At 37.2% G+C, this 23185-nt stretch overlaps 1 protein-coding gene across 2 annotated transcripts in view; it reads left to right on the top strand.

The window, feature by feature from the left end:
• The first annotated feature begins 219 nt into the window (after positions 1–219).
• abca7 (ATP-binding cassette, sub-family A (ABC1), member 7) overlaps positions 220–23185 on the top strand; it is a 36286-nt gene continuing 13320 nt past the window's right edge. The window contains exons 1-29 of one of the 2 annotated variants that reach the window (XM_044130400.1): positions 220–340; positions 2149–2247; positions 2584–2677; positions 3661–3802; positions 4454–4578; positions 5602–5720; positions 6905–7102; positions 8239–8331; positions 8458–8695; positions 10156–10295; positions 10386–10502; positions 10610–10807; positions 11090–11295; positions 11970–12146; positions 12298–12520; positions 12595–12816; positions 13811–14015; positions 14224–14337; positions 14934–15105; positions 15252–15383; positions 16398–16537; positions 16657–16794; positions 17493–17737; positions 17812–17869; positions 18414–18616; positions 21008–21125; positions 22213–22358; positions 22727–22851; positions 22935–23045. In XM_044130400.1, the coding sequence (XP_043986335.1) occupies positions 2182–2247; positions 2584–2677; positions 3661–3802; positions 4454–4578; positions 5602–5720; positions 6905–7102; positions 8239–8331; positions 8458–8695; positions 10156–10295; positions 10386–10502; positions 10610–10807; positions 11090–11295; positions 11970–12146; positions 12298–12520; positions 12595–12816; positions 13811–14015; positions 14224–14337; positions 14934–15105; positions 15252–15383; positions 16398–16537; positions 16657–16794; positions 17493–17737; positions 17812–17869; positions 18414–18616; positions 21008–21125; positions 22213–22358; positions 22727–22851; positions 22935–23045 (4265 nt within the window). In that variant the 5' untranslated portion in view covers positions 220–340; positions 2149–2181. Of the gene's footprint in view, positions 509–2148; positions 2248–2583; positions 2678–3660; positions 3803–4453; positions 4579–5601; positions 5721–6904; positions 7103–8238; positions 8332–8457; positions 8696–10155; positions 10296–10385; positions 10503–10609; positions 10808–11089; positions 11296–11969; positions 12147–12297; positions 12521–12594; positions 12817–13810; positions 14016–14223; positions 14338–14933; positions 15106–15251; positions 15384–16397; positions 16538–16656; positions 16795–17492; positions 17738–17811; positions 17870–18413; positions 18617–21007; positions 21126–22212; positions 22359–22726; positions 22852–22934; positions 23046–23185 lie in introns of both variants that reach the window. The other variant, XM_044130402.1, reaches the window with a different exon arrangement.

Below are 23185 nucleotides of genomic sequence, written 5' to 3'. Positions count from 1 at the left end.
TACAGTGTCCGTATCCTACAAATAAAATGAATTACTATTATTATTATAAACTGTGATTACCTAAGAGATTCATAATGAAGCTACTTGGTGGGACTGATTGGCTGATCAACTTTTCTTTAGTTACGAAAACACAGACATTCACCAATCAGATTCTGAACCGGCTTCCACTACCGCACCCCGGAACGAACTTTGTCCAATCAGCTTTGCCGGTGGGCGGGACTAAGTAGCTTCCTCCTGCTGACAGAAATATTGGGAAGTCAATGTCAAGCTGCCCGGGGAGGCTGTCGGTATGTTTGACATCGTTGCAGGAGTTATGACTTGATCATACATTTCCAGAAAGGTAATTTACACACTGGAGGACAATTCGTGCCGTTTTGACTTTTTAAACCGTTGTCGGAATGAGACTGTAAACCCTAAAATAGCATCACTATGAGATGCTAAGAAGAGGAAGCTAGCGTTACTCACTCAGGAATTTTGTGTTTTGCTTCCGAGTTTCTAATTTACCAAGGTAATTATTTTTATTATCTACTTGCCATTTTGCAGCTTAACCCGGTAAATGATTTAATTACAGAATAAATAGCGTTTGTAGTTCAGGCTTATTTTAAATTTGGATCGGTTTATTGAGAATGACAATATCTCGATGTTGTCATGGTGATGGCTTCTTTAATCAGATGACATTAATTCAATATTGATCCATTATTATTAATGTTAAGGGTGACGCTTTATGCATCGTTTAATATCACGTTTAATATTTTCTATTATACTTCTGCTGCCTCTTGGCCAGCACTTAAAAAAAGAAGTTTTTAATCTCAATGGGTTTTTATCCTGGTAAAATGAAGGTTAAATAAAATTTGAAAAGTATTATAAATGAATTTAATTGACAAAAATAATGCTAAAATTAAAACAAACCTGCCCTCCATGTCCCCCTGCTCTTTTTATTTAAAGTGTAGAGAAAGGTGCCTATAAGTAAAATAAATTATTATTATTACTATTAACTGCTTCTGCTGCTGTTGAATGTATGTGCATCTTTTGTGGTTGATTTGCAAGGGAAATTAGTTTGAGCATGACTTGATAGCCTGACAGAAACACTCCACCTGGGATTTGTGTACCAGACCTTCATAAAGGTCAGAGGAGAAAAGAATAGTAGGGTGAAAGTGAGCGTCTTCAGGTGAGAAAGTTAAGCTGTTTGGATCAGGAGGATTTCAGGATCAAGCAGGGGATTGTCAGTGCCGAGCAGATCTTCGCGGGCATGAAACGCAACCTTTACTCTCCCAGCACACACAGTCAAAACGTACATGGCAAATCGTGCAACAGAGAAAATAATGCAGAGTTATATTTAAATAAACTCCCAATAAATTTAGTAAAATTCATAATGCAACTGGATAGAATTGGCCATTATTTTCCCACAGTGGGGGAATTCTGGTGTAACAAGGTAAAGTAGGAACATGCATGTTCACACAAAAGTAAAAAATATATAAAAACTTGAATAGGAGACTGTACAGTAAGGGAAAATTAACATATATGTATATAGAGAGAGCTCTGGAAAAAAATGAGACCTCTGCAAAATATTAGTTTCTCAAATTTTACTCTTTATAGGTATATTTTTGAGTAAAATTAACATTGTTCTTTTATTGTATGAACTACTGACAACATGTCTCTGAAATTTCAGGCAAACATTTAGTATTTATTTGCTGAAAATGAGAACTGGTCAAAATAATAATAAAGACGCAGCACTATCAGAGCTCAAATAATGCAAACAAAACAAGTTCATATTCATTTAGAAACAACAAAACTAATGTTTTAACTCAGGAAGAGTTCAGAAATATTTTGTGGAATAACCAGGAGGTTTGCAATGGGGTTCAGTGCAGTGGGCCCTTCATTTTTTCCAACGCTGTGTATGAACAGATTATTTACAAGAAAAAGTGTGTAAATAACGGCTGGAATGTTATTTGAAATGCGAAATTTGCAAATATCAACAGGAATGTGAACACTTGCTGAGTCTGTTGGTAGCAGTGATGTTTGTAGAGTCTAAATGCTGGGAGGAAGGATCTGTGATAGCAGTCCTTTGTGCACCAAGGATGCAGAAAGGAACCTAGGCCGTTGGACCTCATTTTGTAATCAGTCATTGTTTTCTTTGTTTTTTTGCAGGAGAACGTCATGGCACGATAACAGCTGGAAGCAATGGGGTTTTTCAGGCAGCTCTACCTCCTCCTCTGGAAAAATGTCACCTACCGCAGGAGGAATAAGGTTATTACAGTTTTATATTTTAATATTAAAGCGTGTTGATTTTGCAGATAAGTTTCTAAATCGGGATACATTTTAAAGTAATTATTTAAAACCATCACTCTAAAGCAGGGGTAACTCATCTTCGTTTTGGGCCAAATCAGAATCATGAATCTTCCTAAAGGGCCGGTTGTATTGAATGTATTGATGAAACCTGTTTACAAACTGTTAAAATATCAATGAATTCTGAAAATTGATACTGATACTGGTTGGTTTCTTCTAGTTGCTAGTTCTTGTTTCTGATAAATTATCAATATTAAATGTTTGTTGAATTGATGATCGTTCCCAAATTCTCCGCAGATCCAGCTGTTGATCGAGCTCCTCTGGCCGCTCTTCCTCTTTGTCATCCTCATCTCTGTTCGTCATTCACACCCTCCTTACAAACAAGGCCAATGTAAGTGATTCGTTGTTGGACAGGTGTTTACTCTCTCACTCTCAAAGGTTTGAAAAATGGCCTTCTGCCAACAAGCTAATCAAGATTAACTCACTCAGAGTGGTGAGTGCCATGCACCCGTCTGCTTTCCAATCCTGCAGAGTTAATGACCTTCTGTGACAAGTTTTTTCAGAAGAATTAGGTTGCTCACATGAGGAGTTTCTCATGAGAAAACACTGCACAATGAGCAAGACATCTCTTTATAAAGTTATTTAGGCAAATGTCAAATATGACTCTTGCAAATATTCAGTTTGTTAGATGATTTAATTTTGCCTTAGTGGAAGAGGACAGTCAGTGTTGAAGGAAAGCACTAAGATGTTCTTTTTAGAGTTTTCTGTAAGCTCTGCAGGGGCTCGTAACAAACGTCTGGTCAGGTGAGACTAAAACTGAACTTTTTGGATATACACAATTAGTAGGATAAATAATAAAGGGAAACTCTGGAAGAAAACCTGTTTGAAGTTGCAAAAGACCAGGGCAAAATCCAGCCAGAGCTACAGTAGCTCAGGTCAAAGCATATCCATGTGTTAGAACGTCCCAATGTCCCAGTCCAGTTTTTTTTTAATCCAGTACTAAAAAAATGGCCAACATTTTAGTTCCTAAATATGTGAAACAAGTAAAGACAAATCCCCAAAGACTTCCTTAAAGCAGATTTTTACATTTTCTTTATCATCTTTTTCCTTTCTCTACTTACTACAATTTGTTTTCTGTCATATAAAATCAATATAAAAATAATTGTTTGTGGTTGTAACATGGCAAAATGTTTTTATTTTTGTTATTGTCTTTTCATAGCTTCATAAATATGAGATAACATTTTTGTTTTTCACGTGACGCAATCTTGATATGAGTTAATATTTTTACTCCTTTTTGTGTTTCACGACAGTCTTTTAATATATTTTGGTACTCTGTGCGTCCTAAGTGTTTGTTTCTCGTTGAATTTCTTGCAGGCCACTTCCCGAACAAGGCTTTGCCGTCGGTAGGCACCGTTCCCTGGATTCAAAGCATCGTCTGCAACGTCAACAACCCCTGCTTCCACAGCCCCACGGCGGGGGAAACGCCGGGCCAAGTGGGAAACTTCGACAACTCCATGTAGGTAGAACAGAGGAAGTCAGAGTTTATATTTGGCTTAGAAAAGTTTTATTTTTTAATCTCTTAAAATGTTTTTGAGTTAAATATAGCTTATTGTTATCTAGTTTTGTTTTTGTGATTTGAAAGTTTTGAAACAGACAGCAAGTTGTTCTAGATTGTAACATAAACACAGATTGCAAAGAAGTCCTAATCTTTGATAACAGATAATAAAACACAAAACATGGTTTGAAGTAGAGAATCATGGCACTTTGTGTCCATTGCTGCTGTATTTTAGCTTCTTAAATGACTCAGAAGCAATGATGCAGTTAACTGGACTATTGTCTTGTTCTTAGTCCTGTGAATTAAAATGTCACAGGACTTAAATGTCACTTATTTTGCAGAAATGGACAGGTGCAGTATTTACTTTTGTTGTATACAGATGAGGGTAATACATAAAAGAACATTGATTACTTTTTTTTTTTTACCATTTCTTCCATCGATTCCTCTAAATATTTAAAGAGAAACTTCTTGTGAAAATTGCTGAGTCAGTGAAGAAAATATCTTTATTTCTTTTAACTGCACCTGGTTGCATCAGAGAAATATTGATGTTTGCAGCTTAAAGTAAAGCAAGTGTCAGTCAAAGTTAAGTTTTCCTTCCTTGTTGTTCTGCAGACTGTCTCGTCTTTTTGTGGATGCTCAGACGGTTTTGTCCTACAGTGGAAATCGGAGCTTCTCCAATTTTCAGGACCTGATGGAAAGCGTCCGGCTCCTGGGAGAAAGATTTGGATCGTTGCCAAGTACTTGTGACATTTTATATACTTGAAAGCAAGACACAAAACTAGTCACCTTTTCCAAAAAAAAAAACTCCTAAAAAACAGATGTTTGGCATTGTTTGCTTAAATATATTTGATTCACTGAAACAGTGAAGTAGCCCTTTAATTTAGCAACAAGCCACACATCAATTTTAGCTTCTTTAGCTTCCTTATATTCCTCTATTTCACCGGTTTTCTGATAAAAACTCCAGATTGTAAGGGCTGCACAGATTCTCCTATCTCACCCGAGAATCAGCAGCTTCACTTTGTGATTGGTGTAAACTGGCGATGAATGAAAAGCAGATTGTTTTACATCTGCTTTCATGAAAGAACCTCAGTGTATAATGTTTGGCTTCTCCCGGTTGTGGTCAGTTTAAGTTACCTTAGTTTTCCCGTGAAACAAAATGAGCTGAATGAAAGCAGGTTTTGCTCTTTTGTTCGACAGTAATTCAATTCCTTGAAATTGTCTGAGTGTTTAGTTTTTTTTTTCTAGAGGAGCTGATATTATTTATTTGAACCCCAAACACAACTTTTAAAAACCCTTAATGTAACTACAGATTTATTGCTGTAATTCTTGTAACATTATCTTGGATAAATAGCTCAACTGAAATGAAAATAGTGTCATTTATCCAGACTAGAGCTGAAGCTCCTCATTAATTTTGAATGACTAGTTGGGGTGAAGTTTCACTGCTTCTGTGTGAGGAACAATAGCTGCTTTTTCTCCCAAACCGACATGGTTTCTTTCTTTTCAGTCTGTATTGAACCAGATTATTCCCACTAAATGAAAACCCGCTTTCAGATTCCTATTTGGTACACACTGGATTCCCTAAAGCTGGATTATTTACACCTTGATTGTCTGTCTGCCAGTGAGTGTAAAACGTAACAAGAATGTTATTTTGTGTGTTTACCTTCCTGCAGAAAGCTTGAGTTTCTCCTGATCTTCTTACTAATCCCGAAGTGTTTTTTATTCCGGTGAATTTCAGTTCTGATGATTTGTGTTGCCTGTAGGTCTCCCTGTTAAAGAATACCTGAGACCCAATGAGACGTTCTCCAGTTTTCTTCTAACCAATGCAAACCTGTCGTCTTCAACTGTGGACCAGCTGATGAACGCTCGCCTTAATTTTCAGGTTTAACTCTTATTTACCAAAATCAACTCATACACATTGAGGGAAACTCTATAAACCTTGTAATTTGGATTTGTTTTGAGAAAATGCAAATGTTTTTGCTCTATTGTTAACTGCTGAAATTATTCTTGAAAGCCTGACTTGGTTGAATAAAACATATTATGAAATAAAAGAGTAAATATTCATGAAAAGAGATTTCTAGACCAAGATTTTCACATGCCAGGTATGAATTAACCCTTTATGACCTAAGTTTCAAATCTCCGCCTGGGTATTTTTTGCTTATTTTAATTGTACGCAGTTATTTAAATGTCCTTTGAGTAAATATATTTGCCCATTTATCCATAACAACTGGAACTTTCAAGTTAATTCTATTAAAAGAGCACTCGTCAGAATAATTTCACTCCATGCTACAGCGGGAATGAAATTACCGTAATAACTCAACATCGGCTCATAAGAGGAACTTCTCCCTTTTCAGAAACTGTTGGAATTTTTCAGATAGCGCAAAGTGTGGCGGAGTTACGGTACTACAAGTCTGGCTGAATCGGCGCTGATCCGCTCGGTCTGTAAGGGTTAAAATGAATGATAAAAACTAGATTCACTCAGGACTGAAAATTTGAGTCACCAAACTAGTTCTGTTGGGATTCCAGTTGTGTAGGTAATGATTTTAAGTAGTTATTTACATTTCAAGTGTTTTTCTGAATATATACCACTATTTTATGAATAGTGGTATATAATAGTGGCATTATATAGTAACATGTTTTGTCATGTTTTTAAATTAACCTGTTCCTAAAACACACTAAGGTCATGATTCTTGAGCTGTGGTACTGGAACCATTGGTGCTGCCTCTGATAATAGATAAGAATAGGTTTGGTACAAATATTTAATAGTGAAATAAAATCTAATAATCCCATTGATTTCAATGTGATTTGCTAATAAAAGGAATGTTATCACAGGAATCAGTGTAGGTGTTTATTTAGATCAAGAAATGATAATTGAAATAATAAAATATTTTTTTTTTACCATTTGTAAGAAAAGATGGTATGAAAAAATGTTGTATATTTAAGGCATATCTGCATTAGTAACCCACATTTTAGAGCATATTGAGTCAGGTCCAGACGTTTTCTCCACATCTTCATAGCTCAACATTTTACGATCAACTCTGCCAACCAAAGGTTTCTCCTTTCCAGGCTGTTCTGACTGGAGTCCAGATGCCGCTGAAAGTCTTGGTGTGCAATGCAACCCTGCTGGGAGAGCTGCTGTCTGTGGACGGAGGAGCAGCCAACATGGCGGCTCTTCAGAAAGAGCTTTGTCAGCTTCCTGCTGGTGTCCTGCGTGACGCTGAGCGCCTTTTCCTCTCTCAGCTGGACGTGACCAAGTTCCTTACAGTACGTGAGATTTAAGGAGGTTACAGAGCTGTGGAAAACAAAATGCAGTTTTTAAATTATGATTTTTCTTTTTATTTATTGAGGAAAAATCTGTCCAGACCAACATGGTCCTGTGTGAAAAACTAACTCCCCTCTAAAGCTAGTGACTGGTCATGCTGTCTATGGCTCTAATAGCCTCCAGCAAGTGTTAGCAATTACTTTCATTTAGTGTTTTATTACTGAGGAGGAATGTTGGCGCTCTGTGAAATCATTTAATTGACCTCATTCCCAGGATCAACGCCATGTGTAAAGTCGCACCACAGCATCTCAATCGGATTAAAGTTCAGACTTCCTCTCAAATCCTAAATTTGTTTTTCTGGATTTCCAGGTGGGCTTTAGATTTTTTTATTCTGCTGCAGTATGTAACTTTTATATAAAAAAAAACTACTGCCATTTGAAGAAATGCATGACTCCCATTCAAAAACAATCAATCAGAGCTAGGAGGAGCGTTTTAGTGCTTTCAATCAATCTCATGTATGCGCTGCTCATTGTGCCAAAGGCAGAGAAACAACTTACCATTACAGGAAAATAGTTTATCATCCATCATCGGTCTCCATGCTAACTAGCCAAAGCAGTCCTGGTAGGCTCTGTTGTTGTAAACTAGCTTTAGCGTAGCAGAGAGCAAGAGAAAAGATGTGATAAATGAGTACACAAGCTTGATTGACAGCACTAAGACCCTCCTCCAGGCTCTGATTGGTTGTTTCTAATTAGCACTGGGAGAAGACAGAGGAGCTTTATTTTATTCACAGATTATCTCTCTCATACCAAACAGTCACAACATAGTGAGTTTTAACAAGTATGTAAAAATGTTTTTTTTAATTTTTTTTAATGAAAGTTACATACTGCAGCTTTACAGAGTCAAATTTATAGTTAAACTTTTGACTTTAGTGAGGTGCTCTTTCTCTCCTATTAGGATTTGCTTGATGATCTCAGTGAAACAGTGTAATAAAAACAATTTTTATTCCACTATGTGTTGAGTGAGCTGAACGAGGAGACATCAAAGTGGAAATATAAAATATAAAAGGTATATTTTTGTGATGAATTCTCTGTCAGCTCATCTTCCAAAACTTAATTAAAACTTTTCAAATGTTTGACAGAGAGACCGTCTAATTGGCAGCGCCGATGAGCTCAGGATCGTCAGTCAGGCCATCAGCTCCGTTTCCCAGGAGCTCGCTGTCCTCATAGATGATGTGAGAACATTTTTCTTTTGGTGTATCAATAATTTGTTCATATTTATCACTGCTTTCTTAAATTGACGTTTTCTTGCTCTCTACATCTTCTTTTCCCCTTCTGCCTTTCATTATTCCTTCCCTCAGTTGTCCTCCCTTTCCAGTTTTGCAGAAATGAACGCAGCTCTTAGTCTTCTGTCTCCTGAAAACCGCACAGCTCTGCCCAGAGAAAGCTTCAGAGCTTTTTCAAGGATCATGTGCGGCCATCCCAAAAATGGCGGTGAACGCATCCCGTCGCTCAACTGGTATGAAGACAACAATATCCAGTCGTTCTTAGGCAGAAACGGCACGGAGGACGTGGTCCTGGACACCGACAACAACACAAGTAAGAGTCTTTTCTGATCAGGGTTTTCAGTGCATTTATTCTTAAATGGAAACCTTCCAAACTATTTGTTTGGTAAATTATGATTTATGGTGATTGTGATTCGTGAGGTGAAAATCACAATTATCCACCTTCTTACCCTCTGGTTTTCTTTTTGTTTTAAACTTTTTAACAGGCTTTTTTTTTTTTTTTAAGCTACAAAATGGTTTTAGGTGTTCCAGCAATTTTTAGTGATGTTATTTATTTGTTTAAATCAACTCAAGAAGCATATAAAAACCTTTAGATATTGTAGTATTATTTTATACGGGTTTAGATGTCAAATGTTTCTTAATTTTGATAATTATTTACCTCAGCTAATGACATAAATCCAAATTTTGTTTCTCACAATGCAAAACATTATGGGTGAGTAAATTTTTTAAAAAAAGTGACAGTACAGTAAAAAAAATTACTAAATAAATGCAATATATGAAAAAAAATTTGAAAAAATTATAAAATGACAAGTAACAATGAATTAAATTTATGTAAATATGGAATATAGAAAAATTAGAAAATAAAAAATAAATTTATATGTAAAATTAAATAATATTGAAAATGTTAAATTAATACTACTGAAAATCAAATATAAATTTATGTTAAAATATATAATCAAATAAGTTGTGAAAGTTCCTACATTTTATCTTTTGGATGCAATATTTGGCACATTTATTAATTTATCAAGCCATTTATAATTTCTATATTTATCGCTAATTTTGGCAGGCTCAGTCCTCCATACCTCAGTGCTTAAACGAGATATTGGTAGCTTAAGTAGTATGGGTAGGTTTCTAGTTCCGCTGGAAAATGAAATGTTTTGGACTTGACAAAACACAAGAAAGCCACACTAGCAGATGACGAGATGAAATCATCACTGGCTGTGGAAACTTTGTATGAATATCACTCAAAGATTTTATTATCTCTTTGATGTGCATACTTTGTATGTATCACATTTTTTCCTTCCACTCAACCTTCTATTAATATGCTCCAGAACTCTGTGAACAGCCAATTTCTTTAACAATGACCTACAGTGCCTTACATTTCTTGTAACTGACTGCTGAACTGTCAGGTCAGAAGTTTCCCCATGTTTATGTAGGTCATAACTTTTCTGTTTCTAAAAATCGTTTTTTATTTGTAATTTTTACTTATTTTGAAATGGGAGATTTCAGTTTTCATTAAATGTAAGCAATAAAAGTCATAATGACCTAAATTTTAAATGGATGTTGAATATATAGACAAGTTTAACTTTTCAGTATTATTATTGGAATGTATTAATTTTTTGATTAAAAATCAAATCTATTTTAGTTTTAATTGAAATTTGTAAGACTTTCTGCACTCATTATATGGCGTTTTTTTTCTTCCAGCTAATAATCGTGTTCTGGTAGTGTGATATTGCTTGGTTAAAGTTTCTACTGTTTTCTTTAATTCTTTAGCACCTTTTTGCAAAAGTTTGATTCAAACACTGGAGTCGAATCCTCTTTCTCGCATCGTATGGCGAGGAATTAAACCTCTGTTCATCGGAAAACTGTTGTACACACCGGACACTCCTGTAGTTCGACAAGTCATGAAAGAGGTACCAAACCCTTGTTTATCTGTTGCACAAGTAGTTATTGTTGTTAAGGAAAGTAATGCTTTCATTCATCTTTAATCTAACTTTCTGTAGGTGAACAAAACATTTGAAGACCTCCAGATTCTTCAGGATCTGAATGATGCCTGGATGGAGGTGGGACCAGAAATCAAGAACTACATGGAGACCAGTGTGGAGATTCAGCTGCTGAAGGTTGGATATGTCCTCTGTTGATCTGCAACATGAGGGTTTTGAGTGCAACGACACATTTTAACCTGGAAAATCTTCTTTTAAACCTGCTTCTTTTGTGTTTGCAACAGGATTTGCTGAGGCGTCCAGAAATTGCGGTCTTGGTGAACATGCGTTTGGAAAACACAACGTGGACGGCGTCACGGATCGTTCGTTTCCTGTCCACGCCGTCACCGGACACGCCGAGGAAACCTGGAGCACCTCCGACCTGGCTGGACGTCTACAACAACATTGGAAACACCGTCGGCACACTTTCACAAGTCTCCAAGGTTTTCCACATTTACTGTTGTTGATCTATATATATACATATATATCTGTATACATATATATATGTATACATGTATACATATATATATATATATATATATATATATATATTGTCTATCAATATTTTATTAATATTACATTTATGAAATATACATTTGATCAATTTATAATATTTAAGCAATTATTGCATTGTTTAAATATTATACATTTTATTTTATTTTATCTTTTTGTCAGTTTCTTTTAATAATAACATCTTTGCTGTTTCCTGTGCGTTTTCTTCTCAGTGTTTCAGTTTGGACAAGCTGGAGGGGCTGCACTCGGAGGGCCAGCTGATCACCAGAGCTCTGGAGCTGCTGGAGGACAGACAGTTTTGGGCAGGTGTGGTTTTCCTGTTGCCCAACACGTCCTCGCCGCAGCTCCCGCCCCACGTCACCTACAAGATTCGAATGGACATCGATGATGTGACCAAGACCAATAAGATTAAAGACAGGTGCTGATGATTCTTCTTACATTTAAGGCTTTTATGCTTCTGAGTTGGGATGTTATTTTTGTATTCCGTAGTAATATTAAGGAATTACAATTATTTAAAATTGTTAAAATAAATATTATTTATATACATTTAAGGCCTTAAAATGTCTTAAGCTTATTACAAAGTAAAAAGTAAGTGGGGTTTAAATATGTTAATCGTAGGTCTTATGTAGACCTGTGTGCCAATCAAATATAAGTATTTGAGTGGCACACAGACTTCTTCATTGCATTATGAGGCTACTGCTAACTAGCTGCTAGCTAGGTAGCTTTTTGTATCTGTCATGGTAAGTGTAAGTGTATCGCCAGTTTGCTGGACGATGTTTGTACCTTTGTTGCCAACCTGTACGAAGCTACATTCATTCTGTGCAAAAATACTTGGCACTACTACTATATAAAATATGCAGTTGTGATACAGGTCTAACATTTAATTCATAAATGTCTTAGAAAGTCTGAAATTTAATTTGTCGAACCATGCAGAAACCCTGTAGAACATTTTGCAGATTGTTAAAAATAATAAATTCTTCAGGTCTTCAGGTTTTTATTTGCGTCAAGCATCAAAGCAGTTTTTACTCAGCATTATGGTTTGTTTGAAGAAAAGAAAAATCTGATTTGGCTTTAAAAGTGTTTTTTTTCCAGGTTTTGGGATCCGGGACCAGCTGCCGATCCGTTCGACGACATGCGCTACATTTGGGGCGGTTTTGTCTACATACAAGACCTGGTAGAGAGAGCTGTGAATTATGTCCTAACTGGAGTTAAACAGACCACCGGCATCTACATCCAGCAGATGCCATATCCCTGTTATGTGGACGATGTGTGAGTAAAACTGTTAAGTGTTGACGCGTTCACCAGGATCCCAAAAATGTAACAAAAATATAAAAGTGATTAGAAATGCCACCTTATGTGATCTTAGACATTAAGTATTAACTTGCATGTGGCTTTGCTGCATTTAACGTTTTTTATTCAGCTTCCTTCGAGTGCTGAACCGCTCCCTACCTCTCTTCATGACTCTGGCGTGGATCTACTCGGTGGCCATGATCATTAAAGGCGTGGTGTATGAGAAGGAGGCCCGGCTGAAGGAAACCATGAGGATTATGGGTCTCAGCACAGGAACGCTGTGGCTCAGCTGGTTCATCAGCAGCGTCGTCCCATTCCTGATTTCTGCTGTGCTGCTTATTGGTCTCCTTAAGGTTTGGCAACTTTTTTGCTCCCATCAGGATGTTGCTGTACGATGACTGCTAAAACTCTTCTCTCTCTTTTTTAGTGGGGGGATATTTTGCCTTACAGCGACCCCACTGTCGTCTTTTTTTTCCTCATGGCGTTTGCCACCGCTACCATCATGCAGTGTTTCCTCATCAGCACCTTTTTCTCCAAAGCCAACCTGGCTGCTGCCTGTGGAGGGCTCATCTACTTCAGCCTCTACCTGCCCTATGTTCTGTGTGTCGCCTGGAGAGATCACCTCACGTCCACACACAGGGTCTTAGCTGTGAGTTTGCTTCTAAAGTTCAATATTTACTTTTTTTGTTTCATTTGATTACTTAAATCTGCTTGTTTTTGAACAAATTCTGCCCTTATTGAACTTAAACTAGTGATTCTTATTGAACTAGGTCACAAACTTAAATGTGTTTTACTGAGATTTTATGAGATCAACATTCACAAAGGATTTTATGATTGTGAAATTGAAGAAAAAGGAGTGGATGGAAATCTCCTGCATAGGGTTAAAATAATCAAGCATGATTATTTAAGTAAACGTCAACTGCAGTATACAGACTCAATAAAAGATAATTTGCTGAAATTAGATCTGTAATTAGGCCAAAACTGTGGAGAGAAATATGCTATTTTAAATTTAAGATAAAAAACTTATTTTCATATAATTGTGCTCTACTGAGAAATCCTCAAGTGGCAGTTTTAACTTCGCCTGGTTCAAATTCTGCAACAAAACAACAACTAAACAAAACATAACACCTTTTTCTCTCTGATTAGTAATCAGTTAATCTGAAAAATAATCAACTGATCAGCCGTTCACTGTATTGATACGTTGAGCAGAAAGGACTGAGCTTTTCACATGTTGATAAAAGTATTTTTTTAGCTGCAGAAGCATCATTTGCTACAAAGATGAAGCATTCACCAAAGGAATGCTATGTTGGTGCATTTTTGGCAATAAAATAAAATGTTTACTTTCTTCAAAAATTATTTCTTTTGTTTTTATGCATCTTCTTATGCATTTCTAATATTGCATAAAAAGGCTTATGCGGTTAATTGAAAAATCTACAGAACGTACCAAATGTTTTATTCGGTTATTCATAATAATTCATTAGTTGCAGCCCTACCTGTGTTAAATTCAGCTTATTCAAACCCCTGAATATTATGTTAAATTGTGATAGTATACTCTGACGTTTGTGTATTTAACGTAACAAAATGTTAAGGTTAAATGCCAATGAATACTTTGTTAACAGCATGTGTTTTCTTGTTTCTGTCAGAGTTTCCTGTCTCCTGTGGCCTTTGGTTTTGGCTGTGAGTATTTCTCTCAGTACGAGGAGCAAGGCGTGGGGATCCAGTGGTTCAACCTGAGGGCCAGCCCTGTGGAAGGAGACACGTACAGCTTCACCACCTCCATCTCTATGCTTTACGTGGACGCCTTCATCTACGCTATTGCAGCCTGGTACATTGAAGCAGTGTTTCCTGGTAGGACACATTTATGTATTTTTAGTAGATGTTTAGCATATTGCTTATATTTTTGAGCTGTGATCAGGAGCCACACTTTTAACACCCCAGCATTAAGGAGATCAGTACCGTTTGTGTCATAGTCAAGAATATTGTAGCAATAATTTAAAAAATATACCCAGTATTATCCTTTTGGTGTGAAGACACATGTGTGTGAATGTATTCTCAGGTCAGTATGGCATCCCCAGGCCCTGGTACTTCATCTTTCAGCTCAACTACTGGGGTGGGATTCCTTTAGAAGCAGGCATGCCAATCCCTCCAGCTCCCACCAACCAGGATGAAGGTACAAGAAGCGGCTGAACTTCTGAAAGGAAAGTGAAATTAAAAAAGTCAAAAGAAACACAGCTGTAGGCAAAAAAAAATTGCTCTTAAGCTCTGTGATTTATAAAACTGCGCTGGCGGTTTTCTAAGCTTAAGGCCATTAAGTAAATTGCGACAACAAGCGGAGAGTCTAAGCCAGTTAAGCATCAAGGACTGGGAAAACAAGATGGCTAAATTTTATTTGAGTTTTCATCTTAGTTTATTTTTTCTCTCCTGTGAACATAAAACTTTTTTCCACCTTTATTTGTTCCTAGTCTAGTTTTTAATAATCTTGAAAAGTCTGAAAATTAATATGGGAGAATTTTGTTTTTGCAAAAACAATTTCCTACAGCATTATCAAAAATGTACATTTCTGTAAAATAAGACAATTTATTTGATTTATGTTTACAACTCAAGTTGTAAACATAAATCAGCTCATTCTGATAGGAACTGATACTAAAATCTCATTTTCTGAGAATGATTTTGTGCAAAAAATGAATATAGATTTATTCTATCTTGTTGAAGGAATCATAAAATTAAGTTAGCTGGAACCCTGAGGATGTCTATATCTGTGCTTAGATCACATTGAAGCAGAACCCAACAATATGAATCTTGGCGTGAACATCAGAAATTTAGTGAAAATCTACAAGAAGGGAGGGAAGATTGCTGTCAACCATCTAAATCTGAAGTTTTTTGAGGGACAGATCACCTCCTTCCTCGGCCACAACGGAGCCGGCAAAACCACCACCATGTGAGGCTGAAACTTATTTCTTAACTTCTGAAAGTAGTGGATGGATGATCAGAGCAAGCCTTCATTTTAGACTCGTTATGTCTAACAGCAGAGATTATGATTTAATTTAATGTGGAAACATTTTGGACATTTATTCTGTTGATCAGATCCGTCCTAACTGGGCTGTTCCCTCCCACCTCTGGGACGGTCTACGTGAAAGGCATGGACATCCGCTACGACCTGGACATCATCCGGAAGACGCTGGGAGTTTGTCCACAGCACAATGTCCTCTTTGACATGTAAGGATAAAAATTTTAAAGATTAACATTTGTGGATTGGGGCATATTTAATGACATCAACAACAATAAAGTTAGGTTACAATTAATAGCAGACTTGGATATTCTGGAAGGTTTATTGGTGCAGCAAAAACACCATGTGAATTACGGTAACCTGTCGCTAATTAATTAATAATAAATATTTTTTTAAGGGCTGTTTTGGTTACTGAGATTTGCTAATTTGTTTTATTTATGGTTTCAGTTGTGTGTGTGTGCGTTTTTTAAATTATCTCCATTTTGTTGTTTTTGATATTTTTTAAATTAATAATTTTTTTTCTTCCAGTTTAGAGTGTTCTTTACAAAATTAAAGTTCATTGATCTTTGAGAGGGTGAACTTGCATTATTATGCCATTATCAATATATTACTTTTAAATTTTATTGTTTATCACAATCATTTCTGAGAATTTATTGTTCAGCAAATTATGCTACATGTGAAACATTTGATGCTAAGCTGTCAGTATAAATAGTTACCGAGTTAGTTTTTGTCCTAAATGCACTCAAATGCATTAAACAAGTCTTTCTACCACATTTTTCTCAAACTAAATGTCAATTTAAATGTTTTTAAGTTGCTTCTTAAGAGATTAATGCAAAACCTGTGTATTAATGTTCAGATCACATTTACTTATATAAATAGTGTTGATATCATCTAAACCAGGAATCTGCAACCTTTGCAGTCCAAAAAAACATTTTTCTCAGGCTATATAAAACTCATTTAAAGCCACAAATGGTTCTTATAGTTTCCTTTTTATATATATATACCTAAAGTGTAGGCTTTTTTTAGTTTCTTGTGACATGCAATAACTGTCAAATTCAGATGTACAAAATACTTTGCAATGCTCATTTCATTTTGTATTGAAGCTTTTAAGCTTTTTTGTCAGATTTGTAAAATGTATTGAACTGATAAGAAAGCTTCAACTGAAACTTAAGGTAGAAATGAATTTAATTTCAGTTTAGTTTTTTTCTCCCTCTGTCGCTCAGGCTCACAGTGGAGGAGCATGTGTGGTTTTATGGCTGTCTGAAGGGTTTGCCTGAAGAAAAGGTGATGGCTGAAATGGGCGCTTTGTTGGAGGACGTCGGCCTCCTGCACAAGCGTCATGATCAGACCAAAAACCTCTCTGGTAAGGGCACCAATTTCAACTCCAGAATCTAAAAATGAATCAAGTCTGCTCTTATAGAAATTTGATTTGTTTGCTTTTCTTTTTAAAAGAGTGAGATCTGCTTCTTCTGTGTCTCTCAGGTGGAATGCAGAGGAAGCTTTCTGTCGCGATCGCTTTTGTTGGCGGCTCCAAAGTGGTCGTCCTGGATGAGCCCACGGCTGGCGTCGACCCGTACTCCCGCAGAGGGATCTGGGATCTGCTGCTCAAATATCGCGAAGGTACCAGTGACTGTCACCAGTAATGAGAGGCGAGATTAGACGAAGACGCATTTTAACAGCTGAAGTACAGCTGGGCGATAAATCGATTAAATCCTGTCGTTGAATGTTTTGGTTGTGAAGATTCTCATAATTAATTAACATTATTATTATTATTATTATTATTATTATTATTATTATTATTATTTTTATTATTATTATTATTATTATTGTTGTTGTTGTTGTTGTTGAGTGGGTCAGATCCTGATAACTCTACAAGCTTTGTGTTTTTATTTAAAACTATTTTTTTCCCTCATAATTCTAAGACATTCCACTGGTGATACTTTATTCTACTGGCATTACTACTATATTCTCATAATTAAACAAAAATAGCCTGGCCATAAAACTTGCAAGTGGGGGATTTAAATACAAGCCACTTTTTGAAAATATCTCCCTCTTTTTTTTTTTCTCCAGAAAAGAGAACAAGAAAAATAAAAACGTATTGAAATTGTAAATCGGATCCGTTCTAAAAAAAATTTCAGATTTTATTTTTCACTCAACTTGCCCAGCCCTAAGCTGAAACCTGAGCAGATAAGCTCTAAAACACAGTTTAGTTCAGCAACTTCACTCTTAACTAAACATGAATCAACTGACTGAAATGGCATGAACAAGACACACGGATGTGAACATTAGTCATGTTTGTTTGCGTTTCGAACCATCAGATCGAACCATCATTCTGTCCACTCACTACATGGATGAGGCGGAGCTGCTTGGTGACCGGATCGCCATCATCTCCAAGGGGAAACTCTGCTGCTGTGGATCGCCGCTCTTTCTCAAATCCAAGCTGGGATCTGGTTACTACCTGACCGTGGTGAAGAGGGAGGAGCTAAGCACCAGCACTCCCAGTTATTCCAGTATCTGCACCAGTGCCAGCACCAGCACCAACAAGCTACCTCCTTTACTAAAGGTTTGCTTGTAATCTGAAATTGGCTCTGTGGGCTTGTTTTTGAGGATAGATTCTAACTCGGCTTCATGTCTCAGGACAGTGAGTCGTCACTCAGTGAAGACACCGGACTGGGAAGTGAGGACACCAGTTCCTGTGAGTATTCAAGGATGTGCAGACATCCTTAAAAGGTCTTAAATTTGTGTGTCTGAAATAAGGTATTAAAATAAATCATAAAAATGATTGGTAAGATATTGTGTTTTTACAGTGTACCAGGAACTAGCTGCTAATATAACCTAGCTAGCTAGATAAAATTTTTTGCCTCCATCATGGGTAAGTGCAGACGACATTTGTTTTTGCCACTGTCTGTCTTCTGCTGGGACATATTTGAGGCTACGTGCCAGACAGCTTTTAATCTAGGCTCTATGGAGATTAAGGCACATGCAGAGGAAAAAATACAAAGCCTGGTTCACAGATTTTGCTATACAGCAAGTTCCCCAATCATCCCTTATATTTATAGTTTTCCGGTCTTAAATTTTATTCAAGGAGGTATTAAAAAAAAGTCTTAAAAGTCTTGGATTTGATTTTCTGAAATCTGCAGCTACCCAGTAGTAACCGTCCCACTGACATCCAGAATTGTTGTTAATTTTTTATTTATTTGAGAACCAGTTTATTGTCAGACTCACCATCTTTCTGGCAGACATGGCAGCTTTGCTGGCACTGGTCCAGCAGCATGTTCCTGGCGCGAGGTTAGTGGAGGAGTCTAGAAGAGAAGCCGTGATCAACCTGCCGCAAGCAGCCGCCAAGGACGGCAGTCTGGGTATCTTCCTCTCCAAACTGGACCAGAGGCTTCCAGAGCTGGGCATCAGCAGCTACGGCCTGTCAGATAGCACCCTGGAGGAGGTGGGTCTCACAAAAATGACCGGTTACTATGAAACTCAGGATACGTTCACAACCAAACCCAGATATTTTTGTCCGTATGTTTCCTGTATCTGTCTTTTTCATGGCAGTCTGAGCGACCCAAATCCATTTTTTTTTCATCCAAACAAAATCCAATTTGAGCCACTTCATGTTTAATGGGCTATCACTGCGAGTTGTTATTTATTATTATTATTTTTACATTATTTATTTACTTATTTTTAAGTTTTGTTGGGTGTTGTGCTGGGACAAACAAAATTTCACCCCTTTGGGGATCAATAAAGTATTATTATCTTATTATTTGATATTTGAAATTGCATATGCATCAGATTATTTTTGAAGCGTCTGCAGTCTGAACAGTCTTGTCGCATTTAATCCGACTTCTGTCATTGACATGAGACATGCATCGTAATTTTCTAACTCCACAAGTGGCCTTTTTTAAAAATTCACCAAAGGAAAGTTATGTTGCTGTACTTAAGGCATTAAAATATAATTTTTTAAATTTTTTTTAAAAAGGAATTGAATTACTAATGTCCAATTCTTAATGTATTTCTAACACTGCATGGAAAAGGCTTAAGTAGTTGAATGAAAAATCTGCAAAATGTGTCAATATTTTTCATCTGATTAAATATCAGAATAATTGATACATTAATCGATTACTAAAATAATTGTTAGTTGCAGCCCTAGATTATTTATAGATGATTCAGCTTAAACTGCTTTCAAAAGTGTTTAACAAAGAGGAAACTGACTTTAAATGCAACCAATAAAGCTGCTATGATGCAGCAACAAAACACAGCAGGAGGAGAAGCAGTGTTGCATCATAATGCAGCAGTGCAGCTTGTGTGTCTATGAAGAGTCGCCCTCTGACTTCACTTGGTTTGTGTGTGTGTGCGTGTGTATGTAGCAGATTTTTATGTCCTTATGGGAACCTGTTTCTGTCTACAATGTGGGGTTGTGGGGACCATTGCTCCTTGTGGGGATATTTTCTCGGCCCCCAGGAGGGAAATTGTTGTTTTTGCCTTAGTGTTTAGGTATGTGATGGTTAGGGTTAGGGTCAGGATTATGGTAAGGGTTAGGCTGTAGAAATGAATGGAAGTCAATGTGAAGTCCCCACAAGTGATGAAAACATGATTGTGTGTGTGCATGTGCGTGTGTGAGCAAGCACAACAACGTCTTATCACGAAAGCTGGATATTTATGGAGCGGCTGTGGTCTTAATGAGCTTAGTAGGTTTACTCTGAATGAGTTAGACACACACTCCATGACGTTTTGCTGTGTGGGTTTTAGCGCCACCTGGTGTCATACAGTTGTCTTACATTATTCCTCTGATGTTAAAAATATGTTAATTATGATTTATGTCAGAAGAGCTTTAATCTTGGGCCTGTAACTGGAGACTACACTGCACTAGCTTTTGTGCAAATATTTTAATACACTTGAGAAAAAGTTACTTATAAAGTAAATTTTCTCTTATTTGAAGATGCAAAATCTTGTTTTAAGTGAAAATTCCTTAATGTAGATGATAAAGTACTTGTTCCAGTGGCAAATGATTTCACTTATGACATCGGGACATCACTTATTCAGGCCTGGCGGCATGGGTGGGCATTGGGGGCCATTGCCCACCCAGAGTCAGCCATGCACCCCCTGGACTGGAAGCTGTTGTTGTTTTTACCTTTGAATGCCCAACTTTCTGTTATTCCTATATCAATTTGATACAGTAGGGGCTTCCGCACTTCCCACATATCTGTCCTGTGTCACAGTTTTCAGCAGTTAAAACTATTTAAGTCGTTAACACGTTGTAACCTGTTTTTCCAAGCCGCCTTTAAACGCAATATGAGCGCTAAGACGCATGGGCTGGGTTTACACCTGTGCAGAGACCTGCTGCGGCTGCTGTGCAGAGCTGCACAGGTGTGTGTTAGAATCATAGCAAGAAACCAACAAAGCGCAAAGAACTTTGCAGTTTTTCCCCCAAACTGACTGTGTTGAGTAATGCTGTTGGATGCAGGAAATGTTAGTTAAAAGATGACTAGCTTATAACAATACAGCACCTTAAGCCTGTTAACAAGTAGCCTGTAGACTACTGATGTTGTGTATGTTCAGCTACGTAGCCCCTGTTAAACTCGTCTGGAGCCAGGACTGGTCTTATTAGTAGTGAAAGTGGAATTTCTTAAATCAATATTAAGGATTGTTTGCTTAAAAAAAGCTCCCATACCTTTCTGAAATGTTAATTGTCACTTAGTTTTCTTATTTCAACTGTATTAAGACATTTTCACTACAAACTAGACCAAAAATATGTAATAAGATTTTGCTTGTTTTTTTTCCGCAGTGTATTATACCATCATTACTTCCAATTTTACACAGTCATTGTGCTGATTTTCAGATCTTTCTTCGAGTGGCAGAGGAAACCGGAGTGGATGCTGATCCAGCATCGGAGCAGCCAGCAGAAGAGCCCAGTGGCCCGCAGCCATCAGAGCAAAAAGCTGAGGAACCAGAACCAGGTGGGAACGCCATCACTCACAGCCACTTTTGTCCAGATTTATACCGTGACGATCGAACTGATCTTCTGTTTGACTGAAAGTTGAAATGTTTGTTTCCAAAAATGCTGCCAGGAAGGAAAAGACTTCGTAAGAAAGGTACTTACAGTTTACCACTTTTAGACAATCCTAAAAGGAAGAAAAGGGTTTGTTTTATAATCTTAGATTCCCTACCTGTTCAAAATTTACTTTTGTTGATCTTGTGTCATTAAGTTGTTGCAATTTTAAAAGAATGTTGATTAAAAATGTATTAGGGTCGACTGCAGTAGGAGTTCGCCCTACAATACATGGGTCGCCGGATCGATTCTCAATCAACCCGTCTTGCCGATGGCGTGACATGCCAGCCTAGTTTCTTTCAGACTATTATCCTGTAACTTGCTATCTTCAGTGTGTGAATGGAAATGACTTTTAAGGCATCTTTGAATTGATCATTTTGAAGAATGTCAGTCGGATCTTGGTTTGCTGTCTGAGCTCCAGGTTAAGGTACTATATGTCTTCCTTTTGGCAAAACTCAGCTGTGAAATATATATAAAGTCAAATGTTGGTTTTATGGCAATGAAAGTTGCTACAATGTCGTACAAGAGATGAATGAGAAGTGTTTTAGTGTTCAAGAAGAGATATTGCAGTTCTAGTCCAAGACATTCTAATTAATCATATCAGAATTAATCATTTAATTACATGATACATTTAAATGAACCCAATAATAATATATTATGTATGGATTCAGTTGTGTGTGGTTTTATCTATTGTTTTTGTTTGTGTTTTATTTTAGATATTTAAAATATCTTCCAGTGACATTGAAGGGTTTTATACAAACTTGAAGTTTATTGGTCTTAGAAAGAGCTAACTTGGATTGTTATGTCACTATTAGTATATTACTTAAAAATGGTCCGAAAACAAAAATGTGATGATTTATCGCAATAATTTCTGGGAAAATTTGTTATCATGACAAGCCAGGTTCTAAGTTTGTAAACAAATCCATCATTTTTCTGCTCACTCCTTTAACCTCCACATTTATCAGTGAACTTTTACACCTTGTTTTTTCTTGCAGAACCAAAGGAGACGGACCCACTGAGTGAAGATGGGCGAGGCGGGATGCCCCTGACTGGCTGGTGGCTGACATGGCAGCAGCTCCGAGCGCTGTTCGTCAAACGCTGGCTGTACGCTCGACGGAGCCGCAGGGGGCTCTTCGCTCAGGTTAGACAGGAATTGATTTATTTATTTTAATGTGTTTTTAATACTGTATAAAAAGGCTTGAATGAAAAACCTGCAGAAAGTTATTCAATTAATCACCAGAATGATCAAGTAATACAATGATCGTCACTAAACTAGAAATTTTTAAAGTTATAGTTCCTTATGGATGATTTCAAAGCTTGCACAGGCGTTGCCGGGTCAACCAGACAAACAAACTGGATGTTAACAACTAAATCTGTGAACGAGGCCATTTAATGTCTGTGACAAAAATAGATTTGAGGTCAGGGTCAGCATACAATGTTGGTTAACGACTTGCTTGTTGACAGAAGTACTAACTTTCTTTATTCAGACATGTTTGATTTAATTTTCAGATTGTTCTGCCGGCTGTGTTTGTGCTGATCGCTCTGCTCTTCAGCCTCATTGTTCCTCCGTTTGGGAAGTACCCCGCCCTGGAGCTGCAGCCCTGGATGTACGGAGATCAGTACACCTTCTTCAGGTAAGACCGAACATTCCTCAGTCAGCCAGGTAAATCAGTCAGTAGTTAGTGCCTTCACCCACCTCCCAATTTAATAATTACAGCAACGACGATCCTGGCAACCCAGCCATAGAGAACCTGCTGGAGGCTCTGCTGGACCAGCCAGGTTTTGGCACAAAGTGCATGCAGAGAGAAGAGCCGGACGACAACAAAACGTAAGATGACTTCTCTAAACATAGCAAACACCGAATGTGTTGGAGCTCCACTAGGGTTGCTAGGTAACGGTGTAGTGACTTCACAATCTGGAGGCTTTTGAAAATGCTCATTTTGTGTTATTTAGAGGTACTCCACATAT

The sequence above is a fragment of the Gambusia affinis genome, linkage group LG10, assembly GCF_019740435.1.
Source record: "Gambusia affinis linkage group LG10, SWU_Gaff_1.0, whole genome shotgun sequence".
NCBI lineage: Eukaryota > Metazoa > Chordata > Actinopteri > Cyprinodontiformes > Poeciliidae > Gambusia > Gambusia affinis.
The sequence above is the reverse complement of the archived record's forward strand: the minus strand, read 5'-3'. Positions and strand labels throughout refer to the sequence as shown.